This window comes from Pantherophis guttatus, chromosome 3 (assembly GCF_059756535.1).
Source record: "Pantherophis guttatus breed Tessera chromosome 3, ASM5975653v1, whole genome shotgun sequence".
Classification (NCBI taxonomy): domain Eukaryota; kingdom Metazoa; phylum Chordata; class Lepidosauria; order Squamata; family Colubridae; genus Pantherophis; species Pantherophis guttatus.
The window spans coordinates 71,422,468-71,448,676 of NC_142065.1; the positions used below are offsets into that span (position 1 = coordinate 71,422,468).

Sequence of the window (26,209 nt, forward strand, 5' to 3'; positions counted from 1 at the left end):
AGTCCTCATTTAGTTACTGCCTAGTTTAGTGACCTTCTGCAGTTAAGATAGTGATGAAAAAGTAACTTTATGACCAACTGTCATATTTATAACCTTTACAGGTATAAAGCAAAGCAAAGCTGAAGTTAGATCCTAAGCACTATAGTGGTTTCATTTAACAATTCCTTTGCCTAAGGATAGAGTTGCTGGTCCCAACAATGGATGCTAAACAAGAACTACCTATATACAAATGAAAGGAGATTCTTCCCAGATTCTGGGATTTAAGGCTGCTGTGATGGATTTTGTGTCCTCCAACAAATATTCAGAATAATATTTCAAAACTGACTTTAAAAAGCTGTATGCTAAGCATGCAGTTTAAGCAATCTTCAATGATACCTCGAAGTTTTGTTCCATCAAATTTCCACCTTTGCTCAAGCTTTCCATGATAGCTTTATTCCGAAGGATATCCTCCTCACTGAGATGTTCCCGTCTTTTTCTTGATTCTAAAACAAGCCCGTTAACCAGGTAGAAGTCTGCCAAAAAGTTTCCCACTCTTTCCTGGAAAACAAAAATGAAACAACCTAAGGACAGAAGCACACATAGAGTATTTGCCAAGCAGACTAAAGCTGTGAAGCCTCCTATATATATTGCCTACCTATTCACTATATATATATACAGGGTGGGCAAGCTGTTGGTCCAGCTACGTAACAGTTGCAAATTGTTTGTGCAATTTGCACATCCTCCAGATGTGCAAATGTGTTGCTGAAATCTGGAGACATGAGTACTAAAAAAGATGCATCTTGACTGATCTGCATCATTGGTACAGCTGCTAAAGCCTTCATCTTTCTAAAACCGTGATGGCGAACCTATGCTACGTGTGCTGGAAGTGGCATGCAGAGCCATCTCTCCGAGCACGCCAGCCATTGCCCATTGCTCTTCCAGGTTCCGGTGCGCACATGTGCGCTGGCCAGTTGGTCTTTGCGTGCGTGGGAGTGCTGGAAACGAGAAGAGCAGCTCCCTGGCACGCATGCGTGTGCCGGGAAGCTGAGCTTCCGATTTCCGGCACATGCATGCGCGCCAGTCAGCTGGTCTTCATATGTGCATTTGCACCAGAAACCGTAAGACCAGGTGACTTGCACGCATGCGCCCACCGGAAACCAGAAGCTCAGCTTCCCAATGCACACATGCGTACCAGGGAGCTGCTCTTCCGGTTTCTGGTACTCCCGTTTCGGCACTCAGTGCCGAAAAGGTTCGCCAACGCTGTTCTAAAACATGGAGCTTTTTTTAATCCCAGCGATGAAAAGGCTGCCCACCCTGGTCTACTCCTCAAGTTCTCTTCTTCCAGCATCATTGGAGGCAGCTTCTCTTTACCTTTTAAGACCTTTCCACTTCTGAGATTAAACAAAGGAACCATAATAATAGTCCAAGTGACTTCATTCTTCTTTGCCTTAGTGCCCCATTACTGACACAGCAATATAAAATAGACGGTGATTTTAGAATAACAAATAGGCTTACTGTTTTATCTTCTCGGAAAAGCCATCCTGTTTGGGCACGTGTGAAGGTGATTGATTTGGTTGATAATGTTGCTGAATAAATATCACTACTCATCAAAATATCAACTTCTTCCTCAGTTTCCATCTCTGATTCCTAACAAAGTATAAAATTGAATATTATTAAATGAAACAAAACATTTAAACATAAGCATTTTCTTTGTTAACCAAATTTGTTTTTAATAGAGAGTCTCCCAATAATTATTGTCTTAATGATGTAATTTATCCACTGCCAGGAGATATGCGCAATGCCTTCTACTGATATAATTCATTACATATTGATGTTCTCTCCAAGGACTCCGGAGTGATAATTAACCAACAAAAACCCGAGAATAAAAATTAAAATATCCTTAATCAAAATTAAAAATAAGTTGAATGGGGAAAATTACAACTAACAAAACACGGATAGCAGCATCTCCACCGATTCTCAAACGAATTCTGAAAGATTTCAAGTTTTGCCAAGAAGGCTACAAATTAAAGTTGCTCCAACCAACAGGCTGCCACATTCTGAATGAATTGCAGTTGCCAAAGATACCACCCTGCAGAGAACATTGCAAGTAGACCTAGAATTGACTGCAATTTGAACAGAGATTGGTGTCACTAAGTTATGTGTTTGTCCAGTGCAATATTATGTGACTGCATCACTTAGTGCCAGTCATACCCCAAGATGTGCAGGTTGTTAATTGGAGGGAGTCTCAGGTAAGGAGTGCAGGGGTAGCAGAGACCTCACATAGACTGCCCACAAATTTGGGGATGGGGTCCTGCGGAGCAGCGTGAGCGCAGCGAGGCCAGGAAAGAGGGCACAGGGTGTGTTTGTATGTGCAGGTGTGGGAAGGCCAGGGAAAGAGGGCACAGGGTACATGCGTGAGAGCACAAGGAGACCAGGAAAGAAACAGCAGAGTATATCTGTGTGAGAATAGGGGGGCCTGGGAAAGAGGGTGTGGAGTACATGGGTGCAAGTGTGGGGAGAGGGGAGATGGGCATAGTGTGTGCAAGCAAAGAAAAGCTTTGGGGGAGACTCACCCTAGCAACTTTTCCTGCTGGCTTCCTCATTATCTTTGATTGAGGGAAGCCAGCAGAGAAAGTTGCAAATGGGGATCACATGACCACAGAATGCTGCAACCAGTCACAAGTGTCAGCTGATTGCCAAGTGCCTGAATTTTGTTCACGGGACTGCAGAAGCACTGCACAGCCGGAACTCTGAGGACTGGTTGTAAATCCCTTCATTCAGCATTTTTATCACTTCAAATGGTTGCAGCATTTGAACGAATGGTCGTAACTCAAAGACTACATGCACGGAAATGCAGCGATGAAGGCCTGAGGCAGCATAGGGGTGTCAAACTCGATCCCATCGTGGGCCTCATGTGGTTCCTATTGAACTATAAAGGCTTTATTTAAGTGAGGGTTCAAACTGGTATTCCTGTCAATTTTAGCAGCCTATCCGGAATGGGAGGAATGTAAAGGAACAAATAACACCTTAAAATCAGTGTTTATCGACTTTTTTCATCCATGAACCCTCCTAACCATGTTTGATTCCTGTGCCTCCTGTAAAAGTACCCATTACTGGATATGGAAATGGGGCAGTAACCAGCATATTGTCTGGCATCAACAAGACACTATTTGAAGTATAATACACTTTGCTTTTCTGTGAAATACCTCTTGAAATACCCTAGGGCCCCCAGGACACTTTATGGTCCTGAATTGTGAACTGCTACCCTACAAAAAATAAGTATTAACAGTTTGCAAAAAAATTCAGCCAATTCCAAAGGGAGCAAATACCGTTTCACAGGGCTATTACCTTGCGCCTTTTAAACCTAGGATTTTCAATTTGTTTTGTTTTAGCGCGGCTTTTAAAACCACAGTGCTGAAGTAATGTACTCCGTTTGAATTACACAACACCCGTAAAACACCTACCTCGTGATGTATTCGCTGGTAAACCTTTTGTTCGTTGTCTAAAACTACAAAGGATTCAGAGGGCGCAGCATCACCATTGAAAATGAAGCTCAAGTCCCCCCGTTGGCACTTCATGTCAGTAAAATCTATGAGGGTTGTGTCAAGCCTGCAGAAATATTCCAAAATGAGAACTGAGAGAGAGAAAGAGAGAGAGAGACCTTTATGCTGCTTATATAGACATTTTAATTAAACAGAATACATTGTTGGGTTCTTGATGCTCTCTGAGGGTTTTTTTTGTTTTTTTGGATGTTTTATTATCCAGCTAGATAACACCACCAGAGAAAGGGAAGTTTGCTGTGTGTGTGTGTGTATGTATGTATGTATGTATGTATGTATGTATGTATGTATGCATGCATGCATGCATGCATGTACCGTATTTTTTTGTAATATAAGACGCATCTTTTCCTCTCTAAAAAGGGGTGAAAATTTAGGTGAGTCTTATACACTGAATGTAGCTCTGCTCACCCACTGGCCCCCACCCTTTGGCCTCTGCCTCCCAGCAGTTACCTCCTTGCAGCAAGCAGCAAGAAGAAACAGCTCCTTTCAGCTTCAGCACAGCTTAATTAGCACAAGTTGATTGGATCAGCTTCCTGACTCTCAGCTGTTTTGCGCGGGCCTCTGCTGCTTGCTGCACGGAGGTAAATTGCTGGCGCAGATTTTTTTTTCCTTATGATAATCAAGCTATGCTGAAAATGAAAATGAAAGTACAGCAGGCTGTTTGCTGCAAGGAGGCAAAATTGCTGGGAGACAGAGGCAGATTTATTTTTCTTGTTTTCCTCACCAAAAAAGGTAGGTGCATGAGTCTTATACTCCGAAAAATACGGTATGTATGTAATCCTCAACTTAGAACCATTTGTTTAGTGACTGTTCAAAGTTACAACAGCTCTGAAAAAAAGCGACTTACGACTGGTCCTCGAACTTACAACCGATGCAGCATCCTCACGGTCATATGATAAAAACATGTATGCTTGGCAACCAGGATTATCTACAATGGCTGCAGCAAACCAGGGTCATGCGATCCCCAAGTGCAACCTTCCCAGACAGTTTCCAACAAGCAAAGTCAACAAGGGAAAGCTGGATTCGCTTAATGACCATGTAATTAACTTAAGAACTGCAGAGATTTGCTTAACAATGTAAAAGATTGTTTGTTTTATGTTTTATTAAATTTGTATACCGCCCTACTCCCGAAGGACTCAGGGCGGTGAACAGGCACAGGATAAAATACAGAAGTACAAAAGTTAGAAACAATTTAAAACCAAATTAAATAATTTAGCCCACGACAATTTAAAATCCCAATAATTTAAAAACAAATTAAAATTTCAGTTTAAAAATTTAAAAGAATTTAAAAGAAAGGGGAGAAAAATTAGGCCAGGCCGGGTTGCTGAAATAAGAGGGTCTTAAGAGCACGGCGGAAAGTGCGCACATCCGGGATACTCCGTATTTCTGGGGGGAGCTCGTTCCAGATAGTGGGTGCCCCCACAGAGAAGGCCCTCCCCCTGGGGGCCACCAGTCGACACTGTTTGGCTGACGGCACCCGGAGGAGCCCCTCTCTATGGGAGCGTACTGGCCGGTGGGAGGCTGTTTGTGGTAGTAGGCGGTCCCGTAAGTAACCAGGTCCTAAGCCATGGAGCGCTCTAAAGGTGGTAACCAAAACCTTGAAGCGCACACGGAAGACCACCGGGAGCCAGTGCAGCTCGCGCAGGAGAGGTGTCACACGGGAGCGCCATGTTGCTCCCATAACCACCCGTGCGGCCGCACTCTGCGCCAGTTGGAGCCTCCAGGTGCTCCTCAAGGGGAGCCCCATGTAGAGAGCATTACAATAGTCCAGGCGGGAGGTGACGAGGGCATGAGTGACTGTGTGTAGGGAGTCCTGATCCAGAAAGGGACGCAACTGGCGAATCAGGCGAACCTGATGAAAAATCCTCCCGGTCACGGCTGTCAAGTGCTCTTCTAAAGACAGCTGTGAATCCAGGAGGACACCAAAGTTGCGAGCCCTCTCCGTGGGGGCCAGCGATTTGCCCCCAATAGCCAGCAATGGCGTCAACTGACTATATTGGGACGTCGGAAACCACAGCCACTCAGTCTTGGATGGGTTGAGCCTGAGCCTGTTCCTCCCCATCCAGATCCGCACGGCCTCCAGACACCAGGACATCACTTCAAGGGCATCATTGGGGTGGTCCGGGGTGGAGATGTACAACTGAGTATCATCAGCGTACTGATGGTACTTCACCCCAAAACCATGGATGATCTCGCCCAGCGGCTTTACATAAATGTTGAACAGAAGGGGCGAGAGGACCGACCCTTGTGGCACCCCACATATGAGGGGCCTTGGGGTCGATCTCTGCACCCCTGCCAACACAGACTGCAACCGGTCGGAGAGAAAGGAGGAGAACCACCGTAGTACAGTGCCCCCCACCCCTAACTGTTCCAGCCGGTGCAGCATGATACCATGGTCGATGGTATCAAAAGCCGCTGAGAGATCTAATAGAACCAGGACAGAGGAGCAACCGCTGTCCTGAGCCCTCCAGAGATCATCAACCAACGCGACCAATGCCGTTTCCGTGCTGTACCCAGGCCTGAAGCCCGACTGGAACGGATCCAGATACGTTGTTGAGTCTAACCCACTGAGCACCTGCCTTGCTTAGCAACAGAAACTGTGGTTGTAACTCGAGGAATACCTATAATCACTTGCCTTGCCCGTCCTGGTTGAGGTGTGGCTTTCTCCTTGATGGCTTCTAGCTTAGTGTATTGTTTTGTTTGTCTCTGATTATTTTCTGCTATAAGAATGCAGAGTTTTGAAAATATACCAGTTTCATGGGTTCTTGAGGATATCTATCAATGTTTTCAGAACATTACAGAAAATATGGAGATAATTTTAATCAAGATCTTGGGTGAACTTGTTAAGTACAATCTATTTCCCATCAAAAATGTTAATATTTGCTTCTCTTAATTACAATCATTTATATGGAAAAATATCTATTAATATCTATTATCTAATATCTATTAATATTCTAAAGCAAAAATGATAAATTAATGTAATGCAGATTGAATATTCTTACCTGATATTTATACCTTGTTTGTATATTTTACACGCATCAGAAGGCAAGATTCGGGAAAGTAAAGGCACTAAATTTGACAAAAATGAGACAATTTTATTGAATGTTATTATAATGTATCAATTCATATACAATAATGCCAACATACTTTATTACAGGTCCCATGGAAACCAAAATTCTTGGAATTCAAATTGATATACAGTTACAGTTTTTAAGACTTATCAAATATACTGCATAACAAAGTAACAAAACCCTTTTCAGTTTGTGTTTGGAAGAAACAATAAAATACTAAAAGGAGAACTACATGAACCATTTGTTTCTTAAAGGATCAAAGCACTGCAGCCTTTCAAATTTCAATGCAGCTGCTTTGCAGATCTGCTCTGGATGCTTTTGAGTAGTGGGCTCAAAAACACATTTAATCACTTTGCAAAACACCCTCCGAATGGTTCACAAAGTAACATTACAATTAATATTCTTTCTTTCAGTAAACAATTTATGTTACGATATTGGGTCAATGCAGAGTCATTAACTGGTTACATTAGGAATATATTTCAGACTGCTGGACTTTCTCCATGATTACTCAAACAATTACTCTCTTGTCAGCATCCCTAAGCAGGCACTCTTGCTCCATTTATTTGAATGCTGATCACACATAGCTTTTAAACCACAGCTAGGAGTGGGGGTTAAAATCAGATTAGGATACAGATGTAACCACAACTTATATGGAAAATTGGAAGGGGAATTAAATTGGAAACTGTACGTGAAGGCCCGAGAAACTCAAACACCAGAGAGAGGGGTGAAGCAGCCAGGCTGAGGGGTTGCTCCCAATCTATTATCTATGACTGAGGGATCAAGACATAGAATAACATCATCAAGGAACAGATGATGTCATAAATTAGAATTCTTTTTTAATTCAGATCAAGGGAGAAATATGTCCCAACTATTAGACTTATGCTTAGGAGAAACAGCAACATGAAATTAAACATCAACACAAACATCGAATAGCTAATCCCCAAAGACCCTAAGCACCTGCTCAGTCTGGAATCTCTTCATAAAGTACCAGTGTCTACAGTAGTGCTTCCAAACCCAAACATTAAGATGACTGGACTTCAACTCCCAGGATTCCCCAGCCAGCAGGAGAAGTTGAAGTCTACACATCTTAAAGTTGCCAAGGCTGGGAAACCCTAGTCTAAACGGTGATTTCATATCGGGAAACGAAAGTTTCCCCACAACTATGTATAATTGGGATCCGAACTTTGGTAGAAGCTTTCCTCTGTACAATTTCACAGATCAAGGCCCTTTTTTCCAGCAGATTTGGTGCACATGAGGGAAGAACAGGAGCTCCTCGGCAAGGAATCACACTTGTGCTGCTTTCGTTCATTAGTGTAATGCTATACCAGTTTTATAATTCACTATAGTCTTTAAAACGGAGATGAGAACTGCCCCCTAGAGTCAAGAACGACTAGCCCACATGTGCGAGGGGAACCTTTACCTGTTATAGTCTTTAAAATGTATTATATACATAGTTAAAATATTAAATACAAGAACTTTCTAAACATATTGTACAAATAATGGCGTTTGGATTTTCTATATCTAATTTTCTATATGTAGCATTAAATTTATATACCACTCCATAGTGCTTAATAGCATTCTCTAAGTGGTTTACAGAGTCAGCATATGCCCCCAACAATTTGGGTCTTCATTTTACCAATCTCAGAAGGATGGAAGACTGAGTCAACCTTGAGCCAGTTAGAATTGCAATACTACATTCTAACTACTTCGCCACCATGGTTCATATAAATGTGATGCAATGCTCATATAAAGTTACATAAAAATGTATTTTATGGATTTGCACTTTCCTAAGAAGAAACTATTTTCTGGAGAAATACTATTAATTTTTTTTAATTTCTCCACAGTCTATATATATATAGTCACTAGGAATAATAAACAATTTGAAGGTATGTCATCAATTACTCTATATACGCATTTTAGAAAAACTTACCCCAACTTTGAAAATCCCAGTGAAGTTCAAGATAAAAGTCACCTAGCTGAAGAGAAATACTGCCAATTAAAACTTAATACATTATAAGTTTCATACACACACACACACACAATTTTACAAAGATATTTCATTTTATGATGTGCAAATCACATGTGGTTAGGATTACAAGAGACCACTGTTCACAATTGCTTCTGCTTTCCCACAATTGATTTAATTTTATGTTACCACTCATAGGATCACAATACTATATAGGTTGAGATGGAGCAGTTACAGGCCTGCATATATAGTTTGTTAACATTAAAATAATCCAACCAAAGCCAAAGCAATTTAGAACATATTCTCCGGAGGCTTTAAATGGTTAAACAGGTTTTTATCGGTGCCTGGTGTTTCCTGCAGGCATAAGTATCATACAACTACAGAAGTACACCCATAACATTTTTTTTCTAAAGATCCATACTACTGCTACATAATGATTCACTTATAGATCAGCACAAAAATCTGCACAGCAAAATTATATTTAAAAATGTAAGGATTAATTAGGAACACTGAAACTTTAATATCAAAAAGTCTGTTGTGGGCTACTTGCTGGTTCGTATGCATAGGTGTAATATTCCTGAAAAGTATTTGAAAATGAATCTTTTATTAAAATTAACAGCATTCTGATTAAAATCCTCATTTAATTTAAATTACCTCTTTCAGGGCTTTTAATAATCGAGGCCGCTTTTCTTCAACACTTTCCCTAGACTGTTGCTTCAGTTTCCTTAGGAGTGCTGTAACTAAATAAATTCACTGTAAGCCATAAATCATGGAATTATAATTACATATAAGAAGCATATACTAACACACAAATATATTGAAGAAAATATTTGCTTTAGAAATGAACAAACTAAATAGTGCTTATTGATCAGGAAAGATTTCATTCTTCAAAAAGTTCTATTAATGGTATTGATTTGAGCTATATGATTTTATAGCTACACAGAGTTAGTTAGTTAGTTTGTCTCACTTTCAGGCAATTCATCTGGAAGCAGAACAAATCACACCACTATCCTGACTTCTTGAAAAATAAAAAGTCAAAATACTTTATGAATTTTAACATAACCTTTATTAACTCTTTCTCTGTATGTAGGTGTAGATATACAGATATCCCTCAACTTACAAACATAATGGAGCCTGCCCATTCTGGCCATAGGTTGTGATGGTCACAAGAAGAGGATCATCAAATTAATTACCCGATTTTATGATTTATTTATTTTTTTTTGCAGTGAATGTTAAGCAGAGGTTCTTGTTGTTGTTAAGAGAACCCCATGTTTGCTAAGGGGCATTTTTGCCAAAACCAAAAATTAAATGACAGGATTTGATGAAAACATCATAAATTGTGGTCATGTGGCTACAGGTTGTGACAAATGGCCATAAATTTGGGACAGCTGCTTTAGATTGGGAATGTGGGTCATCTAACTGGGGGAGGGAGCTGTCCTGCTGACTGGAATTTCAGAATCGGGTTGTAAGTATCTTTTGGGAGTCTGTTGTAACTTCAAACACTCAAACTCGTGGCGTCACATTACCGTCATGTGACGTATTGTGACCTTTTCCTCTTCGTGGAGCTGTGGTGGGCATGGCCTGCGTGTGATGCATCCAGCCCATGGACCGCCAATTTGACACTCCTGCACTAAGTCATAAGTCACAACCTGTACACACAAACACATACTTTGTTTTTGATTTCTTCATAGTTACAGTAAAATTTCAATTCCCCAATACTTTATGTATTGTTCCTTCAAAGACTAAATAGGTTTCTTATATAAAACCAGAGAAATAATTTCTTACTCATTTGCCTATCTCCATAGCTGATGGCTTCTGCAAGAGGACTCCATCCCTGAGCGTTTTTCACTTTTACGGGAGCATTGTGGGCCAAAAGCAAGTGAGCACATTCTGTAATAAATTACATTAGATAAACAATAATATTAAGGTTCCATTAATAAATCAAACAAAAAAATAAAAACAACCAATTTCTGTAATGGAGCTATGTGTTAAATTATTGGAGGATACTGTTTGCTTCCGAATCATTCTGAGTTACTGTTTTGTTGCAAGCTATATAAAGGTACTGTGTGGATTTCCCAGCACAGTGGGCTGAATCAAAAGAAATTAGCTATGCTTTGGTTCCAACAGAATCAAAGCTTTTGTCCCGAGTAACTCAGTTGGAATGTACTAATCTGGACTTCCTCCTGGGAATCCAGACTACTACATTCCATTGTATGAACTTTTTCCATTGATTCCAATAGGGCAAACGGCAGTTTATTCTTAACACAACTCAATAACTCTACTGATGTTAAGGCCAACAGAATGGAAACAAAAACTTCAGAATTTCTTCTTTATAAATTACCAAGTCTGCCTTGAAGGGATAGATTATAATTACATAAAATGTAGCAGAGAAGGTTATGGAGAGGAGAAAAAAATACTTTCATTCCATAGTGTAATAATGGAAATATCTGATGAATAAAATAACTTTTAATCAATAGTCAGTAACTGAATACAATTCTTTCGATGTAATGTGTGACCCAGGGACCTGCTATAGAATAAGCTACCTTATTTGAAGCAGTTGGTAAACTGACATATGAAAAAGTCTAGAACGCATTACAGTGTAGTGAACATAGCATAATTTTAGAACTTATTTCAAAATCAGCATGGAAGTTAAGTCAATTTAAGAGAGATTTCATTCTCAATTTATGCAATAATTCTGTCCCAAGATGAAAAGAGAATGGGATGAACAGGCATGAATACATAGCTGAATTGAACATAATCTTTGTAAACTACAGTCATTCTGAGTTTGTAGAATTGTTTAGTACTAATATCTTAATTTCACGGGCCAGCAAAACACAATAACACATTTATAGTTATACATGATTTAAAAAAATATCTTCATCATAATCAACTTAAAGTAGTTTCATTCTTTTATCCTGTGTTGCTTTTCTAATTAAATATGAAAGAATGCTACAAATTCTTAACTAGATCAAGCAATTTTAATCTGAAATGAAGAATATGGGAGAGAATGTGAAGGAGTAGTGTAATACTGTATTTTTTTAAAAAATAAACTAGAAGCCTTTTGTTTTCAAAAAAGATGCAAGAAACATGGAGGTTACCCAATACTTGAATGTTTGAAATATACATGAAACTATAAAAGTACCCACTGAATGCTTGGTTTAAATTCTCTAAAAACAGAGAAGTCTTCTAAAAATATGAAAATTAATTTATTTACCTGCTTATACAAAATTATATATATCTGCACAATAATTTGAAGTGAAGTTATAGTAAAGTCTTGATTTTTATTTTCTTCTTTCAATAAATCAGATGTAAAGCACATGTAATCTTCAATTATAGAATAATTGGCCACATATTAGAATAATTTGAAAATGTTTAATTAAATAACAATGATTTCCATAAACTCAGATTAAGCATAACAAAGCTGAATCCAAGTGGATTTAGTTTAGATAAAAATGAATTATAATTTTCAGTGGAAATGCCTTTATTATAAAATCTGAAGGTGGCTGATATTCCCAACTATGTTTCTAATAATAGGATCAACGGCACAAGAATGGCCACTACTTTTCCAAATCCTGTTTATTTTTGTATAGTTTCTGGAGTAGTAAAATAAAACAACATCTTTGTCCAATTGTTGCAAAGCTTTTGGAGAAGTGTGAACACTTAGCTTCTATTTTTTCTTAGCCTTACAGTAGTGTTTCTCAACCTTAGCAGTTTTCAGATGTATGGACTTCAACTCCCAGAAGTCTCCAGCCAGCAATGCTGGCAGGAGAACCCTGGGAGTTGAAGTCCACACATCTGAAAGCTGCCAAAATTGAGAAGTACTGCCTTAAAGAGTATTTAAACATTCAATAGCTTTTATTTTTCAGTCACAGTTCTGGTTCATACATAAACAAATTCATTCAGGTACTATGCTTCCACCTCTGAACATCCAGATTCTCTGGATAGATTATGGTTTTTAAAGCATGGAATATTTCTAAAACATTTTAACAAAAATGCAGTTAATAAAAAAGAACAATAAAGTATTTCCCAGCCTTAAAGCTATTAATTAACGTAACAAGGAAGCATTACACTTTACCAGGAGGTTCCTATGAACTTGAGTGGCATGAACATACCCAAGAAATATAGCTGCTACTTCCTTTCCCTAATAGAAAATAACTGATGGAAAAGGAAGATAAATTCACTTTCACTATTATTCTGTTGCTTACTCCTCACTGCCCATAACTTTTTTTTTTATTTTAAAACATAGTTGAGAGTAGAAGGAAAAAAGATAGACAGCAATTCTTTTGTTGTTCTCTTTGAGCAATATGCTAAGCTTTAGCAGCTAAGGGAAGAAAAATATGATCTCTGGAGGTTAACTGGTAGATAATACATTATCATAAAAATAGATATATCTGCATATATTTACCAACCTTTATTCCCCAGCATTACAGCAAGATGTAAAGGAGTATTCCCTATAAAGAAAAAAAATGGTTAAATTAACTGAAATATTACTCAGTGCAATTAATTAACCTGCTACCAGTAATTATCCTAATCTTATTTAGGGGGTATGTAACAATGCCATTATTTTTAATTTGTTACAAGTAAAAAGAATTAATAAAATGATATATCAATGTATTATTTATGTATTATTTTTATAGTTGGGAATTTACATGAGGAAATCTTGTAAGGAGACACAAATCTGGCTTAAATTGAGGTCTGAAAGTCTCTAGTGTTATCACAATAGTTAGATCTAAGTTACAATTAAACCCTCTTCCAAAACTATGTATTTATTCATTCAATTCAGATTTACAAATTAGGCTGAGCACAATAAAATGCCATAGCTAGCTACACAAACCTCCATGGAACAAAGGAATATTTTAAATAAAGTGAAAATAAAGTAAGTGGAATACAAGTAGTGCTTGACTTAGGAGTCTAATGGAGCCCGGCATTTCTGTCATATGTCAAGATACCCACTCGAAACCCAATTTAATTTTTTTGCAGCGGCTGTTAAGTAAACATCACAACCGTTAAGCAAATTCATGTATTGCTATGTCTTTCTTTTGTCGGAAAACAGCTAAAAAGGCTGGAAATCGGCAAAAAAACCAAACCATGATTTGGTAAATCATGGTCATGTGATTGCAGAACACTGGAACTGGCTATAAAGATGAGCTGTATGCCAAGCAACTGAAATGTGGTCATATAACCATGGGGGTATGAGCAGCTATCAAAATTCCAGAACCGGGTCGTAAGCAGCTTTTGTGGGATCAGACATAACTTTGAACATTCCTGAAGCAACTGGTTGTTAAGTAAGAACTATGCATAACAATTAAAAAGTATATGAAAAGCAGAAATGTTTTCTGTAGTTGTGATACAAGAGGAAAGAATCTGATATGCCATCTAGCAATTAGACTCAAGAGAAAATCAACATTTGTTTTTATGACATAGGGGAAAAAAAGAAAAGAAGGAAAAAAGGAAGAAAAAGCTGAAAAATCACAGGAGGAGGGATGTAAAACTAAGCAACACGTCTTATCACAACTGGAACAGTAATATACACAAAATAAGTGAACAATATAATTTTTGATGCAGTTAGCAAACTTGTATCTTTCTGAGTTTTGTTAACAAAATGGTATATAGAAAGTTGGAAATAGATTAAATGGCAGCAATACAATGTTTGTTAAACTATACTAAGCTATTACTTTGCTAGCTGGAGTCACTAACCTGATAAATTGGAGGTATCTCCAATACTTTGTTTCACACAAAGTAGATTTTTATTCATTCAAAATTCATTGCCTTATATTCTTCCATTTCAATACTTCTTTTTTCTCCCGGTAATCTACCATATCTAAATCAAGTGATGAAGTCTCTTTGCTGGGTGATCTTGGGCCTATCACTCTCTCTCAGCCCTTAGGAAGGAAGCAATGGCAAACCACTTCCAAAAAAGTTTGTCAAGAAAACTGAAAGGGTTTGTTTAGGACAGTGGGCTCCAACTTTTTGGGCTCCCGGGCCCAGTTCAGTGGAGAGAGGTTTTTCCGTGGACCGGAGGGGGCGTGGTTTTGCATGCTGCCTACATCCTGTGAATGGGGCTTTGTTTGCTTGTACAGACTAGTTTCTGGCATACTGCGGTCTGGTGCCGGTCCACAGATCAGGGGTTGGGGACCCCTGGTCTAGGCAGTTGCCAGAAGTCAATCGGAACAAATATATTATTGATAACCTAGAGTATTTTGACACTGCTGATGTTTGAACACATAGGAGACAATTCAGATTTCTTTACCAGGTGGTAGAAAACTGTGGCCTTCCAATTATTTGCTAAATTACAAGTCTGAGCATTCTTCAGTATATTATCCATGCTGCCCTGAGCTGTTAAGAATTGTAATTTAGCAAGTTGGCAGTGTTAAAGGTTGTCTACTCTCACCTGCAAATGTTATAGGTAATTAAAAATGTATACCAAGTACAGAACATGCTAGGGGCATGTAATTTGGAATATAGCATATACTTCTTCAAATCAATTTAATTTAGAGTTATGGAAGGTGGTCAGAAGAGGATCTATGAGCCACGTGCCATGCAATACCTAGTCCTTCCTAATTTGCAGTCTCTGCTTAAAACTTGTTGATGGTTTATGAGTTATACAGATAATCCTTGAGTCATGATGGTAATTGGGACTGGTATTTCCATTGCTAAGCGATATAGCTGTAAAGTGCAATGTCACATGACTGCATTGTTTAGTGACGGCATTCCCATTGTCATTAATAAAATTCCACCAGTTATTAGCCAAAAACCTACACCAATCTGAGGCATTCTGGCTTGGTTCCTATCAGCCCTGAGCCTCAATTCTTCCAGATAAGGCACTGCCTTCCTTTTAACTTCCCACAACTGCCCATTCCCCCCATCTCTGCCCTTTTGGCTGCCCGGCACTCTTACTTGTGGGGCAGCAAGCAGTCCTGGAACTGTGTGATTTTGGGCTGCTTGCCATGCTGCAGTTGAGGGGCTTCTTAGCATGCCACAGCTCTAGGGCTGCAAAAAGCCTCCGAGCCACAACATAGTGTGAAGCTGCAGCCAACCCTGGAAGCTTCAGCCATCCCAGCAGTGCAGCCTGGTGTGAAGCTGCAGCTGCACACTCAGAAGCTGAGTAGAACAGTGCAAAGCTGCAGGCCGATTTGGGAAGGTCAGTTTATCCCAGTAATGCAACACAAAGCTACAGCCACTTTGAGACGAGCCAGTAAGAGTGGTGCAAAACTGCAGCCACCCCAAGAAGCCTCAGCTGTCCCAGCTGCACAATTGTCCTTGCCTTCCTGCACTTCAAAGCTCCTGCCTTGTGCTCTGCTGCTCCAGTTGGACTTTGCTGTTTTCTTGCTCTTGCTGCTGATGAGACCTGCCCACCTGGCAAGACACCTGCTGGCCACATGGGACCAACATGTCCTTCTCCAAGAAAAATGTTGTGTACAACCTTGATTTAATTAGGTGCTGAGAGGTTCAACATATATTTCTATATTGTAAATCAATTTCTTTTGAATCTGAATCTGAGCAAACTTTACCAGCATCCTGAATGATAGTTTGCAAGTTACTAGTATATATAAGCAAACCCCATATTCATTTGCTTTGATGTTACCTAGTTGGCTAATGAAATGTCTGCAAGCAAGCAACCATCGTCAAAGAACACCAAGAACTTCACAGTTCAACACCGAGCTACACATATTGTCTACTATTAGATTAATATTAATGGTTATAGAATCAACTTACTTTTACTTATTAAAAATGAAGCATGGGTCTTAAGACAGCATCACTACCTTAAAAAGTAGCTAACATAGCAATTCACCAGAGATGAAAAAGAAAGGTGGTATCACTATGCTGGGAAAGCATAACAAAAAGTAACACTGACACATAACTGAAGGCGTAAGGTTTTCTTTTTTTCCAGAAGGGTTGCATTCCTATTCTCTTACAAGAAGGGCAGCATTTCCTATGAACAGGTTACATACTGCTAACACAAGTACTTGTTATGAATTTACTCTGATTAGTATTTAGGAAAGCAGCTGGCAAGTCTGCCATTTACTCAGATACACTTCATTTTAACACTAGGCAGTGATGATTTACAAAGGATATTTGCACTAATGGAGAAAAACTGTACAAAGAAACTGGCAAAGTTACCCCTCATAATGATCAGTGGTCCTTGGTGCTTTCCCGGCTTGATTTTCTTGCAGACATTTTATTACCCAAACTAGTTAACATCATTGCCCCTCATTTCAACCCTGAGCTACAAAGGTAGGTAAATTGAGGACCCAGTTTGTGGGGGCAATAAGCTGACTTTGTATAAAATATACAAAAGTATGAAGGCTATTGCTTAACGCACTGTAAGCCGCCCTGAGTCTCCGGAGAAGGGCGGCATAGAAATCAAATTAAAAAAAAATATTCTCCTTTATGATCAGTAAAAAAATAAAACAAGATTGTAGAAGAGAATAATAAAGGCTTAGTTATTAAACCTACATTTCTGATTAGTACATTCTCTTTGGACTTGAGACATTTATTTAAAGCACTGATTAGGTAATCAATTGATTTCTGTCAACAGAATATAACTTATATAAATGTAAAGAGTTAGGAGTCTAGAATGGGAAAAAAACCCTCATAAAATGATATTTTCTTTTTAAAGAAGAAAAATACTCCATCAACGTCGTTGTGTGCAATTTGGGATTTTTCAACAAGAACTTTACTTCTTCAAAAGCACAGTCACAAACGTACTTTTGCCAGAAACAATCCTTCCAACAATAACATTTTCAGCATTTAAAACAGCCCATAATCGGGTGGGTCATGATCTGAAACGCTACACAGGAACAACTTGAATTTTAAAAAGCTTAGGTTCCTAAGAAGGTTCTGTTTCGAAATTCTCAAAAGATTAAAATTCAGCCGCATGCTTTTCAATAGGAGATAAAAAGATCCGGTCTAAGTACCAGCTTCCCCATCTGAAAAAAAGTGGAACCTGTGCTTGTAGGCAAAAGAACGGGAAATTTGGGTCGGGGAAGATTTGGAAGGAATTAGTTATATTTGATTATTCAGGACAGTAGAAAGGACGGTCCCCTCTTAAAAGAGAGTTGTAACTCGAGGGATGCTGCCAAATAAAGCGAGGGCAGGCACCTAATTTCCCCTGGAGATGGAGAACTGAAGATTAGGGACAGGCAGAATTCCTACCAGTGGGTTACCAATAAACCAGGGGAATCAAAAGGGCGACGATCATGGAGCCCTCTTCCCCAAAGCCACGGGTGGTTTGAAGGCGGCTCTCTTCTACCTCCCCGGAGAAACGAAGCCGGGAAAGGCGAGGCCGGCCCCTTACCGTGGTTATCCTTGAGGCCGATGATGCCCTGCGTGCGGATCAGCGCCGACAGCCTCCTCACATCCCCCTTGAAGACGCACTCGTGCACGGGGAACTGCGCGCCGGGGGGCTTGATGGGGTCGAGGCTGGAGGCGGCGAGGGAAGAGCTCCCGCCGGACCCTCCTTTCAGCGGCAGCCGGTGATGGTTGGTGAAGATGCGGTGGGTCGAGCCGCGGCCGCTTTTGCCGCTTCCCGCCCGGGCGCTTGTGAAAGCGCCTCCGCCAGGCGCGGCCGCCGCTTCCTCCTCGCCGGGCCCAAGCAGGTCCCCGTCCTCCTTGTTGGGCTTGTGATCCTTGCGCAGCGAGCGCAGCTTCTCTCCGGTCATCGCCAGCGGCGACCCCGGGCGTTGGGGGGCCACGATGAGGAGACACGGAGCTGCAAAAGCCGCGGAGGGTTCGGGGCGCTCAGAGCCGCGGCGGCGAATCCCGTCCCGTCGGCATTCCCCCAGCCGGGGACACTCCGCGGGCGGAGAACCTCTGAATCCAGCCGAGCTTTCTTACGGAGTCACCTCCACCACCTCCTCCTCCTCCGCTCGCCGCTCCGCTCTCACCAGCTCGACCGCGCTGCCATCTTGTCGGGGGGGGGGGGGAATCTCGCGAGACGCGGAGCGCTCGGACGAGCGAGATCACAAAAGGTATCGCGAGACGGTTACCCCTAGAGATGAGCGGCGGGGAGGAATTCCGGCGCGGCGGGGAGGGGGAAAAAAAACTGTCGGTCACGTGGTTGCGGACGGCAACGGTCGGGGACACGCCTCCCGCCTGGGCGGGGCTGGAAAGCGCGGGAGTCTTGTAGAGCGGGGAGCCTTACCCGGCTGTTGAACGGAGGACGAGGCGTGGGAAAGCCGCGTTTGGGCGGAGAAAACGGAGCGTCGGAGTTACATGCCCCGCGCACTGTTTCCAGCCTAGCAAATTGGGCATCTTCCACGAATACGGAGCATCGGAGCGGATTTGCTGTTGGGAGTCCCCACCTGGAGATACAACAGGAGGGAGTGGACTGAAAATCAAGCTCCGAAAAATCGGGTGTACTACTAGTTAAGGTACGATAAATTTCCCCTCCCCGTTTCTTAAAAATATAAAATAAATAAACCCTGTAAATAACGGAAGTTTCTTGTTCTGGAGTCTTTCCTAAGACTGCCTGGGCTGATCAAACAATCATTTAACCAAGATACCAGAAGTGATTTGTCCTTCCCTGCGTTTTAGAAAATGTGGTATAAGTCAGGGGTCTCCAGCCTTGGCAACTTTAAGATTTGTGGACTTCAGTCTTAAAGTTGCCAAGGTTGGAGACCTCTGATATACAGTAGTGGCCAAAATTGTGGAAACCTTTTGGGAAAAGTGCATTTTTAGTGCACTTGGTGGCTAATAACACACTTTTTGTTTTGAAGTTTCAAGATAATCATATTTCACTGCTGGAATGCCCTGGGAATAGCCCAGACCTTAACCCAATTGCAAATTTATGGAGCCGACTAAAGAAACATGTTAGTCAGAAGCGACCCAGCAATACAACCCAGTTAATAGAAGCAATAATTCAATCTTGGTTTCACATTATAACTAAAAAACTTGTTTCACTCCATGACGTTATAAGGCCATAATTCATGCTAAAGGTTACCCAATTAAGTATTAACTGATGTGATAATTTTTGTATATCTCGTTTTTTCTGTGCTTCACTTTTCTTTATACTGTAACTGCTATTCTAATAGCAAATCCTTCATAAAAGTTATTGCATTACATTCTAGATTAAATTATCTTTCCATTGATATATAATTATATGATACTACTCCCAAAAAAATTGGTGCTATTAGCTAGTTTTAGAAAATACACTTTTCCCTACAGGTTTCCACAATTTTGGCCACTACTGTAAGTGATGTGTGATTCAGCCAGTTCCTACCGGATCCGGCAGAACTGATACCTAATTTTCTGTTTTTGAGTTTGGCAAACGGGTTCCGAAATGGCCAGACTAGCGTGCATTCAGGTGCTTCCAATCCCTTGCTTGCTGCAATCTGGCTTTGAATGCAGGATAGCCTGTCTTCTCAAAAAACTGGGGTGGGGGTTCCTGTTCCTGGCTTTTTGTTGCCAGACTGTTTAACTTTCTTTAACTTGATTTCCTTGATGCAGAATGTGAAGGATCTGCATTCTGATATTGATATAGTTTATACATATTGTTTGAATCATGATATTTTATTCTACTTGAGCAATATTCTACTTGAGCTTATTTTTGTGACATTTTTTGTCTTGTCCCAACTGTTGGCTTATCTTTTACAAATTTTTCTTTTGTTGAAAGGTTCGAATTTCCTAGCTGGGAGACACAGTGGAAGGATTCAGACAGAAGCAGCTGCGTGAAAGCCAGAACCTTTTATTTTTGTTTCTTTCCTGGGGCTAGCTAACTCTGAACTGTAAGTTTTTATACCCTTTTCCTTTGCGGTTGGCTTCTATGACTTTTGTGTGGTCCTTCTGTGTTAGTGATTGGTTTAATAGTTCTAATCCTGGTCTCTGTTTGTTTTCTTCCTTAAGTACTGTTTTTTATTAATCCCATCAGCTTTTTCCAAGTTTTTAGAACTAATCTCTTGTGTTTTCTGCAATATCCCAGACCCTTTGTTTGCTCCTAGTTTAATGACTCTCTTCCTGCATGTCCTTTATATTGTATGTGTTTGGTAATGGTGCTGGTCCTTTTAAATGCTTTGTTTTCAAGTATGCCTGGCATTTTAATTACTTTGGCTTGGTTCTTTTCTTTGGGATATCTGTTTAAATGTTTTTTTCTTATTCTAATGTGTTTATGCTTCAATTTCTTTAGCAGTTTCTAGTTTTCCTATTCTAGTGGGTTTAAGCTTCAATTTCTTTAGCTTGGGGTATTTTGCTTTTGGGTGCAGTTTCTAGTTTTCTTAGAGGCTTCTGGTTTGGCTCTGTTTGGTGATACCGCTTTAGAGGCTTCTGGTCTTGCTTTTCTTGTGACTACACTGTCTTGGTGTGTTTCCCTTCCTACACCTTTTTCTTTCGATTCTAATTATTGCCTATTCTTTATTCTATAATTTCTTTTTTTATTTTCAAAGAACCTTTATTAAAGTTTAAAATATTCAAATACAAATACAAATACATCTGTAACTAAGATACGTCCATAATAACTGTACAATTCAGTATCGTTCTGACAGTACACAAATCTTAACTCTATTCATATATTCCCAAATTTTCCTACTTGATCAAGTATGTGTAAACACAATTTATGTCTTATTTTGATCTATATATTTCCTATTTTTATTTTCTATCCATTGATACCAGTTTTCCCAAGTTGAGTAATATTCTGGGTCTTCCTTATTATTTAATTCTATAGTCAGTTTGTCCATTTCTGCACACTCAAAAATTTTCCGATTATTACACAATCTGTCAGTAGAGTGGTTTATTCTATTATTTCATCTGGTGATTGTAGTAATATGTTATAAAACTTTGCATTCTTTATTATATATCCTCGCTTGATTATTAATACATAAACTTTTCAATACATTTTTGTACAATATCTTGTAATCTTTGATAAAAGTCTGTAAATAAATAATATTTTATATATATATATATATATATATATATATATATATATATATATATACATACACACACACACACACACACACACACACATACATACATACATACATACATACAATATTAAACATTTTTTTAATTTTTTTGCAGTAGCCCTTAAAAGGATGAAAAGGCAACAGAGTTTGACAGATATTTTCAATAAGAAACCAAAATTGGAAACAGTTGTATCAGAATTGGCCTTGGATGGTACAAAACAGTCACAAGCACAACCACTCCAACCTGAAGAAAGCAGCACGTCAATTACTGAAGTAAAAAACAATAACTCCAAAGTTAAAGAGATACAACAAGCTTCTTTAAGGAAAAAAATGAAAGAAAATTTTTCATCAAAAGCTCATAACATTGGTAAGGAGAACTTAAAACAATGTGAGCAGGATTCAGTAACAAAAGGAATAGATAAGATGAATGAAAAATATATATCTACTATTTGTAGAGTATTTAATACAATTTACAGCCTAGCAAAAAGATGTAAACCGTTTTCAGACGTAAAAAAAGAGATAGAAGTGCAAATTAAAAATGGATTAGATATGGGAATAGGATTACATTCACGTACAACTGCTGTGAAAATAGTTGATTTCATTGCAAAGGAAATTGAAATTTTTTTTTACTAAAATTATTGAAAATAATTTGAAAATATGTTTGATTATTGACGAAGCCTCAATGATACCTTGCAAACCAGTTGTTACAGTTTTCTTAAAAGTTGAGGATTCAGTTACATCGCCAACAATTTTCGTTCAGCTAGTTGAATTGGAAAAGCAAGATGCAGACACAATATGTTCTTCAGTTATGGAAAGTTTAAATAATGTTGGGCTTACTAAAAACTACCTAGAAAAAAATTTAATAGGATTTTGCTCCGATGGTGCCAGCGTTATGCTTGGGAGAAAATCTGGAGTGAGCACTAAGATAGCAAAAGACTTTCCAAACATCATAATATGGCACGGTTTAAACCATCGTCTCCATCTTGGTTTAGATGATTTGATAAAGGAAATAAACCAAGTAAATAATTTTAAAATTTATTGATGAGATACATACTATTTTTCATCAATCCAATAAGAGCCAAATTGAACTTACCAAAATATCCGAACAACTTGGAATTGAAATTATAAAGATAGATGGAGTTTGGGACCAAGATGGGCTGCCTGTAGTTTAAAGTCAACCTTAGCTGTGTGGCACGCTTATCCAGCGCTACATCACTATTTTTATTCAAATGAAAAGTACTTAGGTATGGCTGCCCGTCTTGAAAATATATATTTTATAAGTGATTTGGCATTGATGATTGATATTTTAAACGAAATTTCTCTTCTTTCAAATGCACTGCAAGCAAGAAATCTAGACATAATAAAGGCTGAAAGACTCATGATAAGATCTATTAAAGCATTTCAAATGCTTGGAAAAGAAAAGGGTCCATATGAAAAAAAAGTTGATGAATTAATTAGTTCTGAAACCTTCAAAAAGATAAAATTCGTAGAAAATCAGCGATATGTCGGGCTTCCTCGGGAAAGACTTTTAGAAAACATCGTAATGAATTTGGAAAAAAGACTAATGGATTGTGAATATTTAAAAGCAAGTTGTAGCCAATTTCCAGACAGTAATATATTACAATTTCTCAAATTTTTGGAGCCAGATTACTGGAATATTGAAGAAGTTGATGTTCCATGGCAAGCAGCTGAAGAACAATTGCATGTATTTAATGACATTTTTGATTACCAAATTGATTTTAATGATTATCGAGATTTCGTGGAAAATGTTTTTAAAAATTCCCAGAACTACACAATTCCTGAAAGTGTTCAAAGAGCTACAAATATTATCAGAACAATTGCTGTAAGTTCAGCAGAAGTGGAAAAGGTTTTTTCAAAGATGAACATAATATGTTCATGGAAGAGAAGTCGCCTAGTTGTTTCTAATATATCAAAAACAATAACTTAGTCTAAATGGCCTACCTCCAAAGGAATGGGATCCTATTCCTACAGTGAAAAGATGGTTAAGGACAAATCGCACAGCTGATGATGCTCGGATAAAAGCGAAGAAAATGGAAGGAGCCTTGGTAGCACAGTGGTCTAAAGCACCCTGTTATTAACACAGCTGCCTGCAATTACTGCAGGTTCGAATCTTACCAGGCTCAAGGTTGACTCAGCCTTCCATCCTTTCTAAGGTAGGTTAAATGAGGACCCAGTTTGTGGGGGCAATAAACTGACTTTGTATGAATATACAAAAGTATGAAGGCTATTACTTAACGCATTGTAAGCCGCCCCGAGTCTCCGGAGAAGGGTGGCATATAAATCAAATTAAAAAAAAAAAAAAAAAATTCTGCAGGTTCGAATCTTACCAGGCTCAAGGTTGACTCAGCCTTCCATCCTTTCTAAGGTAGGTTAAATGAGGACCCAGTTTGTGGGGGCAATAAACTGACTTTGTATGAATATACAAAAGTATGAAGGCTATTGCTTAACGCATTGTAAGCCGCCCCGAGTCTCCGGAGAAGGGTGGCATATAAATCTAAATAAATAAATAAATAAATAAATAAAAAATGCAAGTTAGGAAGCCAATCAAGAAGCCATATGGAAATATCTTACACCACAGTTTTATTGTTTTTTATCAGGTGTTTAATAATTTTGTATTAATATTTTAAAACTTAACAACATAATATAGTTTTGTGTACCTCTTATTGTTTTATTTAAATATTAAATGCATGAAATAATAAACTACCTTTCAGTATATGGATTTTTAATACTTAAAATGGTCATTAGGGCAGAAAACTGGTTGTTAAATTATTTGAATCCCACCACTGCAGGTAGCCTTCAACGTTCATGATGGAACCCAGAATTATGGACATAAGTCACACTGGTTGTTAAGTAGATCACCATGTGACCACACATAATTTTACAGCCTTTGTTTTGGTGGTTGTAAGCAAATGCCACATTCATTAAGCGAACTCATTGTCTGCATTAGGTTCTTTTTTGCCAAAAACCAGAAGTAAATGTTTGTATGTAGTCTATGTATTGGATCCCCATGTAAAAACAAAGTATTCATATAAAAATGATTAAATATCTAAAATATGTCTGCACCTAAACTCTTAATGCCTTTTCACCTGAGCTTTTGGAAGATGATGGATGCCCATTTCTTCTTTTCTGTTCCCCCCTTTTTTTCTTGACCCTCTGTTCATTTGTGTTATCCTCTTTCTTTACTTTTTGTATTGTTCTTTTTTTAACATGTTTTAATCATAGTAAAACTACCCAGAATTGCTGGCAATTGAGCAACATATAAATTTAATGCAATGTATTATGGTTTGATGTACAGTCAGCCAGATGTTCAGACTGGATTTCGCATTTTAGACACCTATCCAGTATTATATCTGGATTTGGCATTTTTGTCCACATGAGTTCTTCCCAAGGACCTGTGATAGACAGGTGTAGTTTAATAATTTATTCTGAAATAAATCCAGCAAAAACTATAGTACAACATTCATATCCTATTATAATATTGAGTTCAAATAAGATGAAATCTTCAGTTTCCTGAATTATGCAAACAGAATAACTGGGATTGTTGCTGGTTGATACATACACTAGAATATGAGTCAGCCGATGTAAAGGGATTCACATCAGAATAGTCAGCCTTAAACTCAACCTTCCTTGCCTCTCTTATAATTTATTTTATGAGACATACAATATTATTGAGCATGCATGTGCCAAAAACTCCTGAGGAAAGAGAGATTTAATTCAACATAATTTCCCACATAATTTTCTCTTCCTGTTAAACTAGAGTATGACAACAAATAGATATAATAACCTGGTCTGCTTTATATTTATTTTGCTAAGTAACAGCCCACCAGAACATATACAGTGAGATGGTACTGAAATTAAGAAATAAAATTTTAGGATTATTCCAAGAATCCTTAAACAAAATCTCATTTATACACAGGAATATGAAAACCTTTGCTGGTTTCCTATTAGATTGGCAGCCATACAAAACACTCATTGTCATCCAGAGCAGCAAATTTTATTTTTTAAAAAAACCCACAGTACTAAGAGGATAATAAGCTCAGAAAACATTTTAAATTTGTAGTTGTGAAACCTCATTCAACAGTAGAACTTTTTTATTTTTGACCCTCGAGATAAAAAATGTTCAGTAACCCATTGCTAAATGCTCCTTTCAACACTGAGTGAGTTACATGCATGCATGCATGAATACATACATACATATAGTTTATACTATTTATTTTTTAATGTACATACCTGTATTTTTATGTCTGTTGCTTTTATGTTTGTGTTTTTTATCCGATGGGTGTGTGCTGTGCTATGTCTCGCCTTTGGCGAGACAGGCAGCTTTACAAATTTGATAAATAACTAACAAATACATCAATTCTAGTTATCTGATAAAGCTATGCAATAATATGGATTTGAAGGAAACCTGCATGTATCACCTAAAACATGTCTTTCTTTCCATGGCAGCTAAGCAATTTTAGGAAAACTGATAATTGTAACTGCTTTTGGTTGTTCACTGAAGTTCTGGTCTTTTTTTAAACATAAAGTAATTATGTTCATCATCTGCTAATTCCTGGAGTCTATGCATTTTAAAATGCCAAGTATAGAATTAAAAACATCATTCACTCAGATAGGGACTCAGTTTGGGGTAGGGGCTGGAGAGTAACTCATAAATATCTCCATAAGTTACATTAAAATTCCTGAGATAAACCAGTCTGTGTTACAAAGCGGCTC

At 38.6% G+C, this 26,209-nt stretch overlaps 1 protein-coding gene and 1 long non-coding RNA gene across 2 annotated transcripts in view; one reads left to right on the forward strand and one right to left on the reverse strand.

Moving 5' to 3' along the window:
* The window catches only part of ANKRD13C (ankyrin repeat domain 13C), a 28,433-nt gene extending 9,858 nt beyond the window's left edge, over positions 1-18,575 (reverse strand). The window contains exons 1-9 of the mRNA XM_034433206.3: positions 17,875-18,575; positions 12,986-13,027; positions 10,362-10,466; positions 9,231-9,316; positions 8,541-8,586; positions 6,542-6,608; positions 3,444-3,588; positions 1,495-1,626; positions 376-537 (exon numbers count right to left, since the gene is read on the reverse strand). Of these exons, the coding sequence (XP_034289097.1) occupies positions 376-537; positions 1,495-1,626; positions 3,444-3,588; positions 6,542-6,608; positions 8,541-8,586; positions 9,231-9,316; positions 10,362-10,466; positions 12,986-13,027; positions 17,875-18,238 (1,149 nt within the window). The 5' untranslated portion in view covers positions 18,239-18,575. The remainder of the gene's footprint in view (positions 1-375; positions 538-1,494; positions 1,627-3,443; positions 3,589-6,541; positions 6,609-8,540; positions 8,587-9,230; positions 9,317-10,361; positions 10,467-12,985; positions 13,028-17,874) is intronic.
* LOC117674944 (uncharacterized) lies at positions 18,553-24,199 on the forward strand. The gene is made up of 3 exons (XR_015733131.1): positions 18,553-18,949; positions 20,191-20,302; positions 21,591-24,199. It is a non-coding gene; the product is annotated as an uncharacterized LOC117674944 (long non-coding RNA).
* Positions 24,200-26,209: the final 2,010 nt, after the last annotated feature.